Below are 14,600 nucleotides of genomic sequence, written 5' to 3'. Positions count from 1 at the left end.
TTGATTGTCATGGAGTAAATTATTTGAAATTTACAGCCCCCATTGATTATCTCATGAATTCCACTGTAACTGTCATTTGATAAAAATGTCCGAAAACTGACGCATGGAATATTCCCCTGCCAGTACAGGGATTTCTATCGCACAGGGCCGTAATTTGCTATCTCCCGGAATTATTTTTTTATATGCAGAGAAAATTCACCTCAAAAAGTGCCCTGCAATGATATCTCCAAGCATCGCCTGATTCCAATCTAATGATCGTCTTAGAAATGAGCGGTTTCGAGACGGAGTGTAAGAAGATTATCCCTGTAGGGTAGAAAATTTTCTACAAAAAAAGGTCCATTAGTGATAACTTCGAATCCTAGTCACTCTGTTGAGGGAACTTAGCCCTCGCTATACCGTGCAGAAAGATAAGCTTCTTAGGCATTGTGAAAAATTATTTTTTCTCTTGAATTATATGATACATTTCAAGACTTGTCGGAGAAATGATTTTTTGTCAAGACTAATATCGAATGTATGAGATTTTTTTTAAATTCCCTTTCAATCCCAAGTCACTTGAAAAAAAAGTGAATTCAAAGTAAATTTGACTTATCAAGTCTCAAAACTTCAATACGGCAATCAACTAGGAGTGTCGTTGGTCAATAGAATCTCTTTTCTACAGGTCTTACATCTTCGAATTTAAGGGAACAACACGAATACTCAGAAAGGCATCTTGAGAATTTCTACAATCCCCCTTCAATATTCAAAATAGCGACTTCAAAGTGAAATTGATGAAAGAAGTTTGAGCCCTGCAGTACTTAAATGAAACCGGGGATCTTATAGAGGAAAATTAATTAGTTCTTTGTAAAACTGCCTTCAAGAAATTTCAGTGATTCTTATCCCATTGAATTATAATTTTTTTACTCGGGAGAATTTACGATGACGAGAATAATTTTCCTAGTGAAATAGAGTTCTTTATTTCAAATTTTTTAAGGTTTATATTGACATTAAAATTTCCATTTGCTTCAGGTTTTTCCAATTAGTTTAAAAGAGGGTGATATCCCTTCACTAATGAAGAGCCCTCCATTAATTAATCAAGTCCAGAATTCAATTAGAAATGACAGAATTACTAAAGTTATCAAAATCCAACAAATGACACAAAGTTTGGAGAATGTTTTCTCGATGAAAATCGTTATTATACTTTAATATGATTTTTTTTCCAGAATAGGTTTAAGTATAGGCAATAACCCATGGGTGTGGCTGATAACATCGTTATGCGTGAGTGGAGTCTGTGGTCCTGGGATGTCTCTGTGGAGGGAGGAAGTAGACGATGTTGAATTATATATTCCCAGGAAGGCTGTTCTGAGGTCAGACGCCACCTGGGTCAAGGAACACTTCAAAGATGATCTCACATACGAGAGTATCCTTGTGACAGCACCCAACGTTCTACATCCTGATGTTCTGGGCCTGGTAATATCCTCAAATACCGTTGAAATTAAAAAAATTATTGATTTTCACGTAATTGAAAATCCAACGTTTGAATAAGATATCTCAGACATCTCAGGGCATTTTTCGTAGAAGTGTTTTAGACATCGACGAACGAAAAAGTTGTTGCTCGAATAACAAAATTTTCTATCCTGAATCATTGGAGAAAAATTCTTTAAAAATCAGATATCTCGGAGAAGTCATGAACCGAGATAAGTCCGTTGAGCCTCGGAATTAATTTTTTTTTAATGTCCTGATATTTTTAAGGGGAGACGCCCACATTTTTATAAGAGCTGTCCCGTGTAGATCTTACTTTCTTCCACGAGAAATAACCACGTAAAATAAAGTTCGATAGAAAGAATCCATAGAAATTGAATTTCCAATATAAGTTATAGCCCTGTTCAAATTGTTTTTATGAAAATTCTTCGGCTAAAATTTTCCACGATTTTTCGTTTGAATTTTTTTCATGAAAGAAGAAAAAACCGTAAAACAAATAGCAAATTCATGCTGATGGATCTTTGTAGAAAATATATCAATGGAATACATTTATATATGCATAATAATTACCAATTTTTCCACTCAATATTTTTCCTATATAATAAGAGAGAGGCATCGGGAATCTCGAATGAGAACTTGAAGGCGAATTGATTCTATGAAAGTCGAACTCGCAATCGCCGTTCGGTTAAATGTGAGAATGAATGCAATGAAACGGATAATTGAGTATTGATTGTGTAAATATCGATATAAATATCCATCCTTATTATCCTATATCCTGTAACGAGATTTTCTCGTTACGGGTTGAAATCCCCTCAAAAAGATAAGTGAACTCTCAAAATTGTTGAAGAGAGATAAGTAGCGACACCTAGAAGCGGCTGAAGAAAGCCGGGACTAGGTGAGATAAACCACAAACCAATGAAAGACCTAAGCATAGCGGTTATGGGTGAAACCGCGACCCCTGGAGGTCTGGAGGGCGTTACTTAGACTATCGCCGTATTAGAATTCGCCCAGCATGTGCTAGGGGAAATGGGGCCGACGTACAGGCCGTCCAACTGGGCGATTCTATAGGCTATGTCGGAGTAGGCTAGGGACCAACGGCCAGGTGAAAGGACTGGTACCTCCGTGATCCCGTCGGGTTGATTGGTGGGGATAGGGTAACGGAATGACCTATCGTCGCCGAGATATCCAGACTAGGAGGCAAGGCCCTAGTAAGATTCCGAGTGAGTCGCACGCGAGCGCTTGAACCGAGAGGTTGAAATAATCTCTCGGTGTGCTGGAAGTGGTGGATGGCTGAAGAAGCCATGGTAAGGAGTTTACTCAGCGTAGCCTGGTGCATAACTGTGGCGGCGAATATAGGGGGATGCCCCTGCATCCCCCGCGCGTAAATCTGAGTTATTTCGGAACGCGAGGTGACGACTTCGTCGTGTTCGGCGTCATCTAGTCTCGGCGGAACGATTCGAGGCGTATGGGCCCGTGGGCCTGGAGTCGAGAAATCCTCCTGTCGGTCCGACCATACGCCGACGGTCTAGTACTACCCGGAGGCAGTGACGCGCGATGACCAAAGCGGTAACTGGTGGTGGAGAGAGTGGGTGGTCGTAGCGTGGGTAACGTAGTTCCACCCTGGTCAGATCAGCCTTTCCACGTCCCAGGCTCTGAGGAGTCCCGGCTGAATCGCAGGTAGCTCAGAAACTGTCCTGAGTAGAAATACTCGGAAGGAGAGGAAGCATGCCGGAGGAGTCGAGAGACCCTCCGGAGGAAAGATGAATCCCATTCAGTAGGGAACTTGTGCCGCGAGGCATAATTCACGGCTTGCAAAGGCCGTGGAATGTGACGGTAATACTCCTGGTGGACCTCGCCCACTCTACCGTATCACGCTGATGTTAGCTGGGCAACCCATTGTCCAGCCCAAAAGTCCTTTGAGTGGACGAGTTTGCCTCAGAGGCCGGTTTTCGTCGAACCTCCCGTGAAGGTTCGGCTGGCGCCCGACTATTGAGCGATAGAGACGGCTAAAAAGTAGTTTGGATTTTTCCTGGGTGAACAACTCGGGAAAATATCCTTACAATCCTTATATAAAAAGGACATGACATTTCTCGAATTCACATTGACATCGATTAATCGAAAAACAGCGATTAATCGAAAGTGGCATGCCCCTGTTGTGTGTGGATTTTCAAGTCTAGTAAATTCCAGAGGGCTCGTGGGTAAGTTGCCCGTGGAGTGCTAAACCACTCTGCTCTGTAAGTGCGGGATATTTGAAATAAAGTTTAAACACATTAAACACAGATTTAAGTAACACAAATAATTCTTTGTATTTAATTAATTCTTCAGTAGTCCAAAACTCGAGTTCACATTATTTTCACGGTCAAATTATTCCTCAAAAAGTCTTCACAATATTGTCTCTTCTCAACTTTGAATATCACAATTATTTAGATCTTTACTTCTCAACACCTGGGATAGGAGTGATTACAATTTCAGTTACTTCTCCCACCCTCTACTCGTTCAAGTATCCCTGAGGTGTCACCNAAAATCAATAATTTAAGGGGTCTCCTGAGTAGGGCAAAACGGCGATAGGCGCGCGGGTGAGTGGAGCGTAAAATGGTTAAGTTAATGAGGTTATTTTCGAGAGAGACGAAACATCAAACATGGCGTGCGTTGGATAGTGACAGACATCACGCCAATTATTTTTATCGTTAATTTATTCAACAAATTACTGGCAAAACTCGATGAGACTTCATTCCCTTATTTTTGAGAGTTTAATATAAATTAATATAGCTTCCTTTGTTGGCTAGCACATTGTCAACAGGGTGAGGGGTAAGGGACAAAATTTCGTTCTTAAAGCCCATGTATAAGCAGAAATTCGAATGATTAATTGAAAACGAATGAAACGATAAAACTACTCAGAGTTTTTTTTACAATTTTCCTTTTACGATTTTTTATTATTATATTACATATTCAATTCGCTAGCACATTGTCGTTTTGTGGCGAAAATTACTGAGGAGACTCCTTAAGGGGATAATGGGACAAAATAGAACAGTAGAGGAAAGTGAAAGAGCGCTGTTTGTTGTATTAGTTTCGACTCTTCATCACGCTGTGGGTAGCTAAGGTTTCAGTTTATTTCAGCCTCCCCTATAAAAGGTAAATAAGTTGAAGAAAATAAGTACGCATGAAAAAATTTAGTAGAAAATCCTCGCAAATTTGCTAGACAGTTCTTTTGGATTGTTAATTAGAAAATATTCTATTGATGCAGTTCCACATAAAAACACAAGGTCAAAAAAGTTAATTACAGGGATTTTTTCGCTAATTTTTTTCTCCTCAGTGGTATGAAAGTTATTTCTCAGGTTGCATTTTAATGGTTTAAATGAGAACATTGCTGAAACTTGAAAAAGTAAGAATTCATTTTCTTCGTATATCCATCAAAAACGTCGTTTTTCACGTTTTTAGCTTAGAAATGCCCCTTGTACCACAGTTTTCATCCGATTTCAACTTTTTTTTTTAATGTTTGCTATACTCCAACGAACAAACCCAAGTATCCGTTTTGCTTTATATTTATCAGATAATGAGAAAATTACTTTTTTAGTTTCTATTTTTTTTTCCTCTTTTTAGCAAATGCTAAAACTAGTTGTTTTTCGTTATTCCACGTTGTAATCATACGTAATCGAAATATTATAACAAAAAAAAAATGGGGGGAAAACAACGAATTTTAGCATTTGCTAAAAAGAGGAAAAAAAATAAAAAGTAAAAAAAACATTTTCTCATCATCTAATAAATATAAAGTAAAACGGATACTTGAGTTTTTTCGGTGGAGTATAACGAACATTAAAAAAAAAAAGTTGTAATCGGATGAAAACTGTGGTCCAAGGAGCCTTTTTAAGCTAAAAACGTCAAAAATGACGTTTTTGGTGGATATACGGGGCAAAACGGTTCGACTTTGAAATTTTTCTCACTTTTTTATATATCCCTTCATATATCAAAAGTCATCCAATGGCTGGTGAGGCTCAGTCGAGACTTTGAAATTTCACCGCGGTCTCCCCTTAAAAAATTTTTTTCTGAATGTTGTTAAAAACTTTAGAAATTCCTCGATTATTTTGGAAAACTCAAATTTTATTCAAATTTCCAGAACACCTAAGAATTTTATTCAATTTTTTTAGCAATTCTGGGAATTTCTTCAGAGTTTCTAGAATCTTCTTGCATTTTTTGAATTTTCTAGAAACTCTTTAAATTTTCTCGAAATTTCTAAAAATTCCTTGCATTCTCTAAAATTTTCTACGAATCCATGAATTTCCTTGAAATTTGTAGAAGTCTCTCAATTCCCTCGGAATTTTTAGAAACTCCTAGAATTCAAACAAAATTTCTAGAAACTCTTTGAATTTCGCCGAATTTTCTAGAAATTTCTTGATTCCCTCGAAATTTTTCAAAACTCCTTGAATTCCCTCGAAATTTCTAGAAACTCCATGCATTTTCTTGAATTTTCTAAAAATTTCTTGAATATTTTAGAATTTTCTAGAAACTCCTTGAATTCTCTCGAAATTTCTAGAAACTCTCTGAAGTCCCTTGAATTTTCTAGAAAAATCTAGACCTGTAAGCTCAATTTCACAAAACGACTCCTTATAACGAAAACATGGACGTATCCTCATCAAAATTTCGCCCTTATGTGTAAATCATGCCAAATCTGTGCGGAAAGTACGCATAGATGTGCAGATAATCCGCATAAAAATTGTGTATTTCATGCATAGTTATGCGGATAATTCGCATAACTATGCATGATTCACGCACTATTTATGCATGATTTGCACATAAGAGAGTGACTTCGGCTTATGTGTGAATCCCGCATAACTATGCAGATTATCCGCATAAGTGTGCAGATAATCTGCACAGCGTTTTCTGTGTGAAGTTTAAATACATTAAACACAGATTTAAGTAACACAAATAATTCTTTGTATTTAATTAATTCTTCAGTAGTCCAAAACTCGAGTTCACATTATTTTCACGGTCAAATTATTCCTCAAAAAGTCTTCACAATATTGTCTCTTCTCAACTTTCAATATCACAATTATTTAGATCTTTACTTCTCAACACCTGGGATAAGAGTGATTACAATTTCAGTTTCTTCTCCCACACTCTACTCGTTCAAGTATCCCTGAGATGTCACCAATTTTAGGGGTAGAGGGGGTTCAACGAATCATTTTGCAAGAAACCCGAAAATTCATTCTGAGGGCGAAGGTAATGAGGGTACCGAGAGAGAGTCGCGCGTCCATCGAAGGGGCATTTTCAAGTCCAGGTAAAGAGATCCCGCGCCTCGCTTCAACCCTCGGTGAACGGAAGGGATTAGTAAACCAAAAGTAAAGCAAAAAATTTCCGAAAGTATTTCGACAGAAATAAATCAAGCGAGGACTGGCTCAAAACCATATTAAACTGTAAAAGAGAGCGAGAGAATATTTCTAAAGGTCTCAACTGATTTATAATACTCGAAAATCTCGGAGAGGCGACAATTTACTCGGGAAAGGAACACGTAGCTAGAAAAATGCAGCTGCGGGCAATTTCCCCCGTGGAACACCTCACGAATACTTTAAACATCTCGACAATTTAAACGACGTACAAATACATGATTATCTCTTAATTCAATGTCTCAAAATATCGATAAATCTCCCCAAATAATTATTCTATATTCAAATTTCCATTAAAATCTAGGGAACTTGACAGCCTGTCTAGGGACCCTAATTGTAACTAGGTCTCTACACAACACCCCATTCCCCATGTGATGAAGACATGACATCGAATCAGGATGTCGATAAAAACATCGATAATAAAAACATCGATAAACCACAGAATTTCGATATATCAAACATGGAATCTGAATCATTGTAACCACAAATGCCAAATGTAGCCAATCCACATATGCGACACTCGATTCACGCGTATTTATGTGGCATCATAACCTGCGTAAACAAACATTGTGTCGTTTCAAAATATGAAAATAAATGAAAAACGAGAGAAATTTTTGGAAAAAAAGATGAATGAATATCTGCTTCCTTTGAAAATATAAACATTACAGCCAAAATTTTTACCCAACAAGTGGGGTTGAGTAAAATCATTGAATTCAATTTCAACGAATAATTCTGCCATGAAGTGCATCGAACTTTTTTTGGGAGTCATCGTTGCATTTCTTTATAATACTTAACATCAGCAAGATTATGAAATTTCCTTCATTTCTTTCAACAGAATTAATGGAATTAGTTTCGAATAAATGATCATCTTCATAACCTTGCTTTCAATGATATGAAACATACAATAGATTTTCCGTCCCGGCGGGCGCAAAGTTACATTTCCCTTCCGCTTCGCGGGAGGGAACTCAGACTTTGCGCCTACGCCGAGACGGAAAATCGCGTTCTAACCACGGGAAGTAAAATAAAGGACCCTCAGTCGCATGCTTACCAACCTCGCCTTCGGCTCGGCTGGTAATTGCACTGGCGGCTGAGGATCCTTTATTTTCCCTCACTAGGTTAGAAATATACTAATGAAACTTGATGAATGAGGATTTCTACACGGAGAAATTTGTTAGAGAAAAATTACCAAACATGTTGAGGAATTTCGGAGCAAACTCGATTTTCAGTACTTTTTCATCCTATGTCGGGGGAAAAAGTGCGAGACGAATATGAATTTTTCACCGTTGGCCGGGGAAAATTTACGCAATGTGTGCTGAAACAAAAATTTACCTTGCATTCCATCAAGAATAATCCCACTGAGCCTAAATGATTGCTCAATGTTTCGTATAGTTTTTCTGTAACAGGAAAATAATTTTTATCAAACGCGTTTGGTAAAACTCCACTTCCATTCGTCCCCATGAACTTCAGATGAGTGCAAGAAAAACAAGTGGACAATGGTGCTTTTTTATAAACAAGTACAGTAATTATTGCTAACAAATTAGCAATTTATTTCTGAATGGGTTTTCTTTTTTGAAATTCTTATTTCACTATTCTCTTCTTCTATTTTTTCATGTCATAGTACTATCATCAATTGAAATGTCATCAAAATTTTGTGTATTATTTCCTTCTATCAAATAATTTTACATTCAGACCCACTCACGATTCGAATTCGTTTTCAGTCCAGGTTTAATCAAGGTTCAATCAAGGTTTAATTAGTGTATGGCCGGGATTTAATCAGGCTTAATTCAGGATGTAGCCAGCGCTTAACCCAGGTTCAACGTAAGGGTTCAACGTAATAGACTGGTACCTGAGTTTAATAGAGATAGAGATTTTTATATAAGCTCGTGATGGTATTACGTAACTTGATAAGCAATGATGCAGTTCTCACTATTACTCAACTTGATTTTGAAGACATTGACATACACTTTTGAAACCCTGATTTAATTGATATCCCTGATGATTCTTCAAATCACACTGACTGATTTTCTCCTTCAAATCGCATAAACAATCTGCTGTGACTCAACAATGAATTGTGCGACCCCCATCATATTCTGATAGAATGATGAGAGTATCGTTATCAATTTTTTGAGCCATAACCAATTCCATTCTGATGACAATTTTTTCAGTGATCGTTGAAAAATACATTTTTTGAAAAATATAAATTTTTTGGAATTTGTATGAAAGATTAAACTTTAATTGGTGTCAATGAATAGAGCTTATTAAAGTCTATAACCGTGAAAAAACTTATGAAATTCGATTCGTCCCTTATAAGAAAATTTCTAGAAAAAAAATGAAGAAAAAGAACCACATACATACATATATACACACATACATACAGACACCATCTAAAAATCACATTATTAAGTTACCCTAACACAAAAAATTGGAAACTTAAATTTCAGCGATTACAAAACTTCCGTTCGGAAGGAAAAATACCCTACCGGTGTGGGAAATTTAACTGTACAGGAGGATAATTTTTGCATCCAGCATACATGTTTTTTTTACTGAACCAGTTATAAAATATCCTCCACAAACAGGTATTTTTTCATCGAATTAGATTTCGCTCCACGATTACCATTCGTACAGTAAACTTCGCCACGATTTTCATGGTAATTTTTATCCAACTTTTCTCTCCGTTTATTATGAATCATAATTTTTTCATTCAATCAATCTTCCAGTAAAGTTGGAAAGAATACTTGGCATGGGGACAGAATAAATAGCCAAAATTTTTGACCTAGAATCCTCAAATAGTTATATAGTTATATGTCTGAGATGACTCATCATTTGGTTTTCTTCAATTTGGCACTGGTGGAGATGCAATTTTTTCTTCATGAGGATGATTTCAAAAAGAATCTAGGAATTTTAGAAAGAAAAATTCAAATATCTACATGAAACTCCAAAATATTTTTATCCTAGAATTCAGAAATCTTCAGAAACAACTGAATTGAATATTTATAGTTGAGCGAGGAAAACAATAGAGCCTGTAAAAAAACAATAATCGAAAGGTGGAGGAATTCAACTAGAACTAGAGGGAAAAATTTAATTAATCGAATGAAGAAAGTAAAAAAATGGAGGAAACAAAAGTGCCCCAAAAGAACTTTAACAAACATTCAGGGACGAAAAATTCAAGGAGACAAAAATGGATAATTTCTTTAATTATTACACGAAATGACAAATAAATGAAAAGTCATCGAATATTATTAAAAATGAGGTATTCACAGGATTCTATAATTTTTTAAAAGAATCACGGTAGGTAAGAGGGGAAATGCCTGTTTAAATCGATCAGATGAAACGACACTATTTTTCAATCAAAACAAGCGTGAGCGATGAAAATCAAACAAAAATGGTAATAAATGAGAATTAATTCAAGTATGAAAATTGTAAGTCATTCATAAAATCAAGTGACACCTGGCTTCTACTTTTGCTCTGTACTTTTCTTATTTCCATTTGCTAAATTTGAGTTTGTATTCATTCGATACTCTGATGATATCAACGAAAAATATCAAATAAGAGCATTATTAAATATGTAAAGCATTCCATGGTAAATATTTCAAGTCATTTAGTAGACTGAAAACAGAATGAGCACATGAAAGATTATCATGAATTTTTCAATTTCATTATATTCAGCGAAAAGTCCTTCAGGTGTAATCTCAGCATCAGACAAAATTATAAATTGAGATGCAAATCGAATGAAAATGAAACTATTAAAAGTCATGGTATGACTTAACAAAAATGGAATTGTCATTCAAATTCGTTAAATTCTCCATTACATAAACAAGACACAAGATCAAGTCGGCGCTAGTTATTTTTCCTTATATATAAAGTCCTTATACATAAAGGAAAGCATAATGGCTGCCGAATGAAAACTCGAATTGAAGAATGTCGAATCGATTCACCGAAACTCGAAGTCGAACGGACGTGTTCGATCATGAACGTATGAAACAGATATAGAGTGTCGTTCGAATAAATTGCCACATGATGTTATCTTCAGAGTCATTGCGGCGGATGAAAGACGCATTCTCATGAGAACTTTCATGAGAATGAGCAATTCGGCCGCGACAGTGCTATTTACGAAAGCGCGTAAATATTTGTTTATAATTAGTGGAATGGGAAATTATTTTTTGGTGATAAAAGTTAAGAGTTGACAAGATTCAATTATAGATGATTAATGAACTTGAATGTCGAGAATGGATTGAACAAAATAGAAAATCTAAAAATATTCAATTTTAAATTTTTCATTCGATTTTGGTTATTCGATGGTTTGTTTAATGAAATCAATACTTATATCACAAAATCAAATAATATTGATTTTTTTGCCATGGAATTAATGTTTTGTGAAATCCTGAAAACGGAAGAATTCGTTATAATTCAGGAATAGTACATTACATGCCCGAGCCTTGAAAAACATATCACCGCCCCCCACGTGCAAGATTGCCTTCCGAGTCGAAGAAGGCGAGGATGGGGTTTTTCAGGTCCCGTGACACAAAAAAATTATTCTTTGAGTGAAACATTGGTTGCTATTGGATTATTTATATTGTTATGTCCAGAGAAGGATTTTAGCGTCGAATGGACATGTTTTAATTGTCACATTAAAATCAAAGCTAAAATTATTGAATTTTATAATTATTGGACGACGCAAAGTTTTATACTCTTACCTTTGTTTAAAATATAAGGGAAAAAGGGCTTGATTTAGGGATAGGGCTTGAGTTGAGACAAATTTCTAATCAAGACATTTGGAGTTGTAATGAGAATCAAATTTGAATTTAAATATATGTTGTATAACTGCTTGGTTTACAAAACATGAGCGTGATTTTACAGAAATCTAGGTAGCTAAAATTCCTATCCCTGGAATTATCTGAAGGATTCAAATTTGGGTTTACAAATTTTGGTACTCACAATTCGGTCTGTTATTTATAAATTATTCGATGTACTTGTAGATCCTTGGGTAAATCCGTAATTTCCTCACCAGCAATTAGTCGCGCTAAAGGCTATTATGGATACTTTCACGGAAACACTTTCTTCTACTCGTTGATATTTTAATGAATTTTTGGCAGTTGAAGTTGAAGATTTTTAAGAGTTTGGTTGAGACTGTCCACAACGCGTTACAATAAACGAATTCCTTATTTGCAAGAAAAGTCACCACTCTCGGTTAAAGAAATTTTATTCCCGGATAATTTCAATTGTTCGTAACTTACTATTAATTCAGTACTATCCCGTGTAGTCGAAGGAAGGATTGAAAAACCGGACCGATTAAATGAACTATTTCCACCAGAATTGTTACTGCTCCGTCGCTGCTTCAAGACTGTTTAATTTTGATTTTTCTGACATTTTTATATGAATTTTTGGGGTCACTTGTCACATGGGCTCCAACAAGTCCATTTTTAATTGGTGGAAAATGTCGTATGACTTTTCCCACTTTTTTGATTTTCATTGCGCAAGTAGTTCATTCGGTTTTTGGGGTCTTCATTAATCGGTTTGCAATCGTTCCTTTGCGCACGAATCTTAGTATTGGGTAATTGGGGCGTGCTGAGTGCGCCATTTCATCACTTTTGAACTCGATTCCAATGGCTTTGGAATTTTTAATCGAGTTCAAGTGCTGAAATGTACTCAATTTGACTTACAATTGTGGGTTTGGTTCTTAATTACATGTAGCTTATAGTTATGATCCTATATAAAATTTATTCTAGTCTTAAATTTCTAGTATAAAATTTTTTGGACATTACAATATAAAAAAAGGTTGTGGTCTCCGAAAATTGTGATTTTCCAATCATTTCATTAGTGTATTGCAGAAAATCGACTTCATTTTTTCCTAGCAATTATACTGTTGAAAAAAATTGAAATTCATGGATAGCTCAATGGTAATTTTTAGGAGTAAGACATTTAATGTAGTTTGAGCGAGGAAAGTCATAAAATTTGAAAATTCAATGAAAATTTAACGGAATTCAACATTTCTTAACAGTATGAAAATAAAAAATTGCTTAAATTTTCATTTAAAACGTGAATATTCTGCACCTAATTACTTACTTTGTATTTTCGATTGATAAACCAATTATAATTGTTCTAATCATTTAGGTCGGGGGCAATAGAATGATTCAACTTTCTTAATGTTGCGTTTACTAAGGTTTTTTCCAAACAAAGTTGATTAGAATCAATACACGTACGTAAATCGCGGTGGCCGCCCGTGGTCCGGCCTCGGAATGGACTCGGAACGGACACGACGGGTTGGTGGCGAAATGAGAAGTTTGTGTCCATTTTTCGTGGCCATGAACCCCGAAAACTACAAGTCCCCCGTGACTTAAAAAGGGTTCCTATATCGTTAATTAGGGGGTTTGAGGGAAGGGGGTTGGAGGGTTAGGGGGTTGTTATATCCTTAATTTGAATAAACATTGTCTGAGCCTCAGTCTCGAACCTTGAATCTCTCCCATGTAAATAAAAATAAATTTGAATTAAAAAAAAAATGAAATTCAAATATATATATATATATATATATATATATATATATATATATATATATATATATATATATATATATATATATATATATATATATATANAAAAACCCCCTAACCCCCTAACCCTCCAACCCCCAACCCTCAAACCCCCTAATTAACGATATAGGAACCCTTTTTAAGTCACGGGGGACTTGTACCTTTCGGGGTTCATGGCCACGAAAAATGGACACAAACTTCTCATTTCGCCACCAATCGGTCGTGTCCGTTCCGTGTCTATTCCGAGTCCATTTCGAGGCCGGACCACGGGCGGCCACCGCGATTTACGTACGTGATAACTAGAATTATGAGTTTATATATGACATTTTTTACATGAAGTGCAGAAAAATCTGAATGCACTACAGTAAAAATGATGATAGATTTTTTCACGTTGAACAAAGAATAATAATAATATAGNGGTAGTCATATGGAGGTCATATGAAGGTCATGTGGAAGTCATACGAATCTTATGTGGAGGTCATATGAAGGTCATATAAAGGTCATATGGAAGTCATATACAGGTCACAGAGAGGTCATGTGGGATTCATATAGCGGCCATACAGAAATCATCTGAAGGTTATATGGGGATAACGGGGGGTGGGGGGGTCATTTATAAATCANCAGAAGTCAAATTGTCATTTTACGTTTTAATTCCCAATTTGGTGCTGAAAACCTCATGGTGATACTATTCTAAATACGGAATTATGTTGATGATATGAACAATACATTAATTGAATTACAGAGTGAACTGATTGAAAATTTGTATCACGGTGTTGGCATGCACTTTTACCAGAGTATCACCAAACATTGATTTTCGGCAATTTACTCTTCGAATTATGTTCGAGTAGAAATTGGATTGTAATTATANCAGAGAGGTCATGTGGGATTCATATAGCGGCCATACAGAAATCATCTGAAGGTTATATGGGGATAACGGGGGGTGGGGGGGTCATTTATAAATCATGTGGGGATCATATTGAAGTCATATGAGGGTTATATGGAGGTCATGGGGATCATATGAAAGTGTTACACCTCCATCTCCCCTAAGTAACAATTTTCTTCAAAAATGACTTGAAACACTTTCATATGATCCCCATGACTTCCATATAACCCTCATATGACNAATTGAAATCTTATTCAGTGAGCAGAGGAATTAGCATATGTGCAGGTTATTCATTGCAATATAAATATTTCATAGTTAATAAATTGAGGCACATCAATTTCATCAGTCGTA

General features: G+C 35.9%; 1 protein-coding gene across 1 annotated transcript in view; it reads left to right on the top strand.

Annotated features, from left to right (window-relative positions):
* The first annotated feature begins 226 nt into the window (after nucleotides 1–226).
* Nucleotides 227–14,600, top strand: part of LOC107044043 (patched domain-containing protein 3-like) — a 22,462-nt gene continuing 8,088 nt past the window's right edge. Inside the window, 2 exon segments of the mRNA XM_015265791.2 lie at nucleotides 227–288; nucleotides 1,205–1,446. Coding sequence (XP_015121277.1) covers nucleotides 252–288; nucleotides 1,205–1,446 — 279 coding nt within the window. The 5' untranslated portion in view covers nucleotides 227–251.

This window comes from Diachasma alloeum, unplaced genomic scaffold, assembly GCF_001412515.2.
Source record: "Diachasma alloeum isolate Michigan unplaced genomic scaffold, Dall2.0 Dall_scaffold_00665, whole genome shotgun sequence".
NCBI lineage: Eukaryota > Metazoa > Arthropoda > Insecta > Hymenoptera > Braconidae > Diachasma > Diachasma alloeum.
Note: the sequence above shows the minus strand (reverse complement) of the source record. Positions and strands in the feature narration are given on the sequence as shown.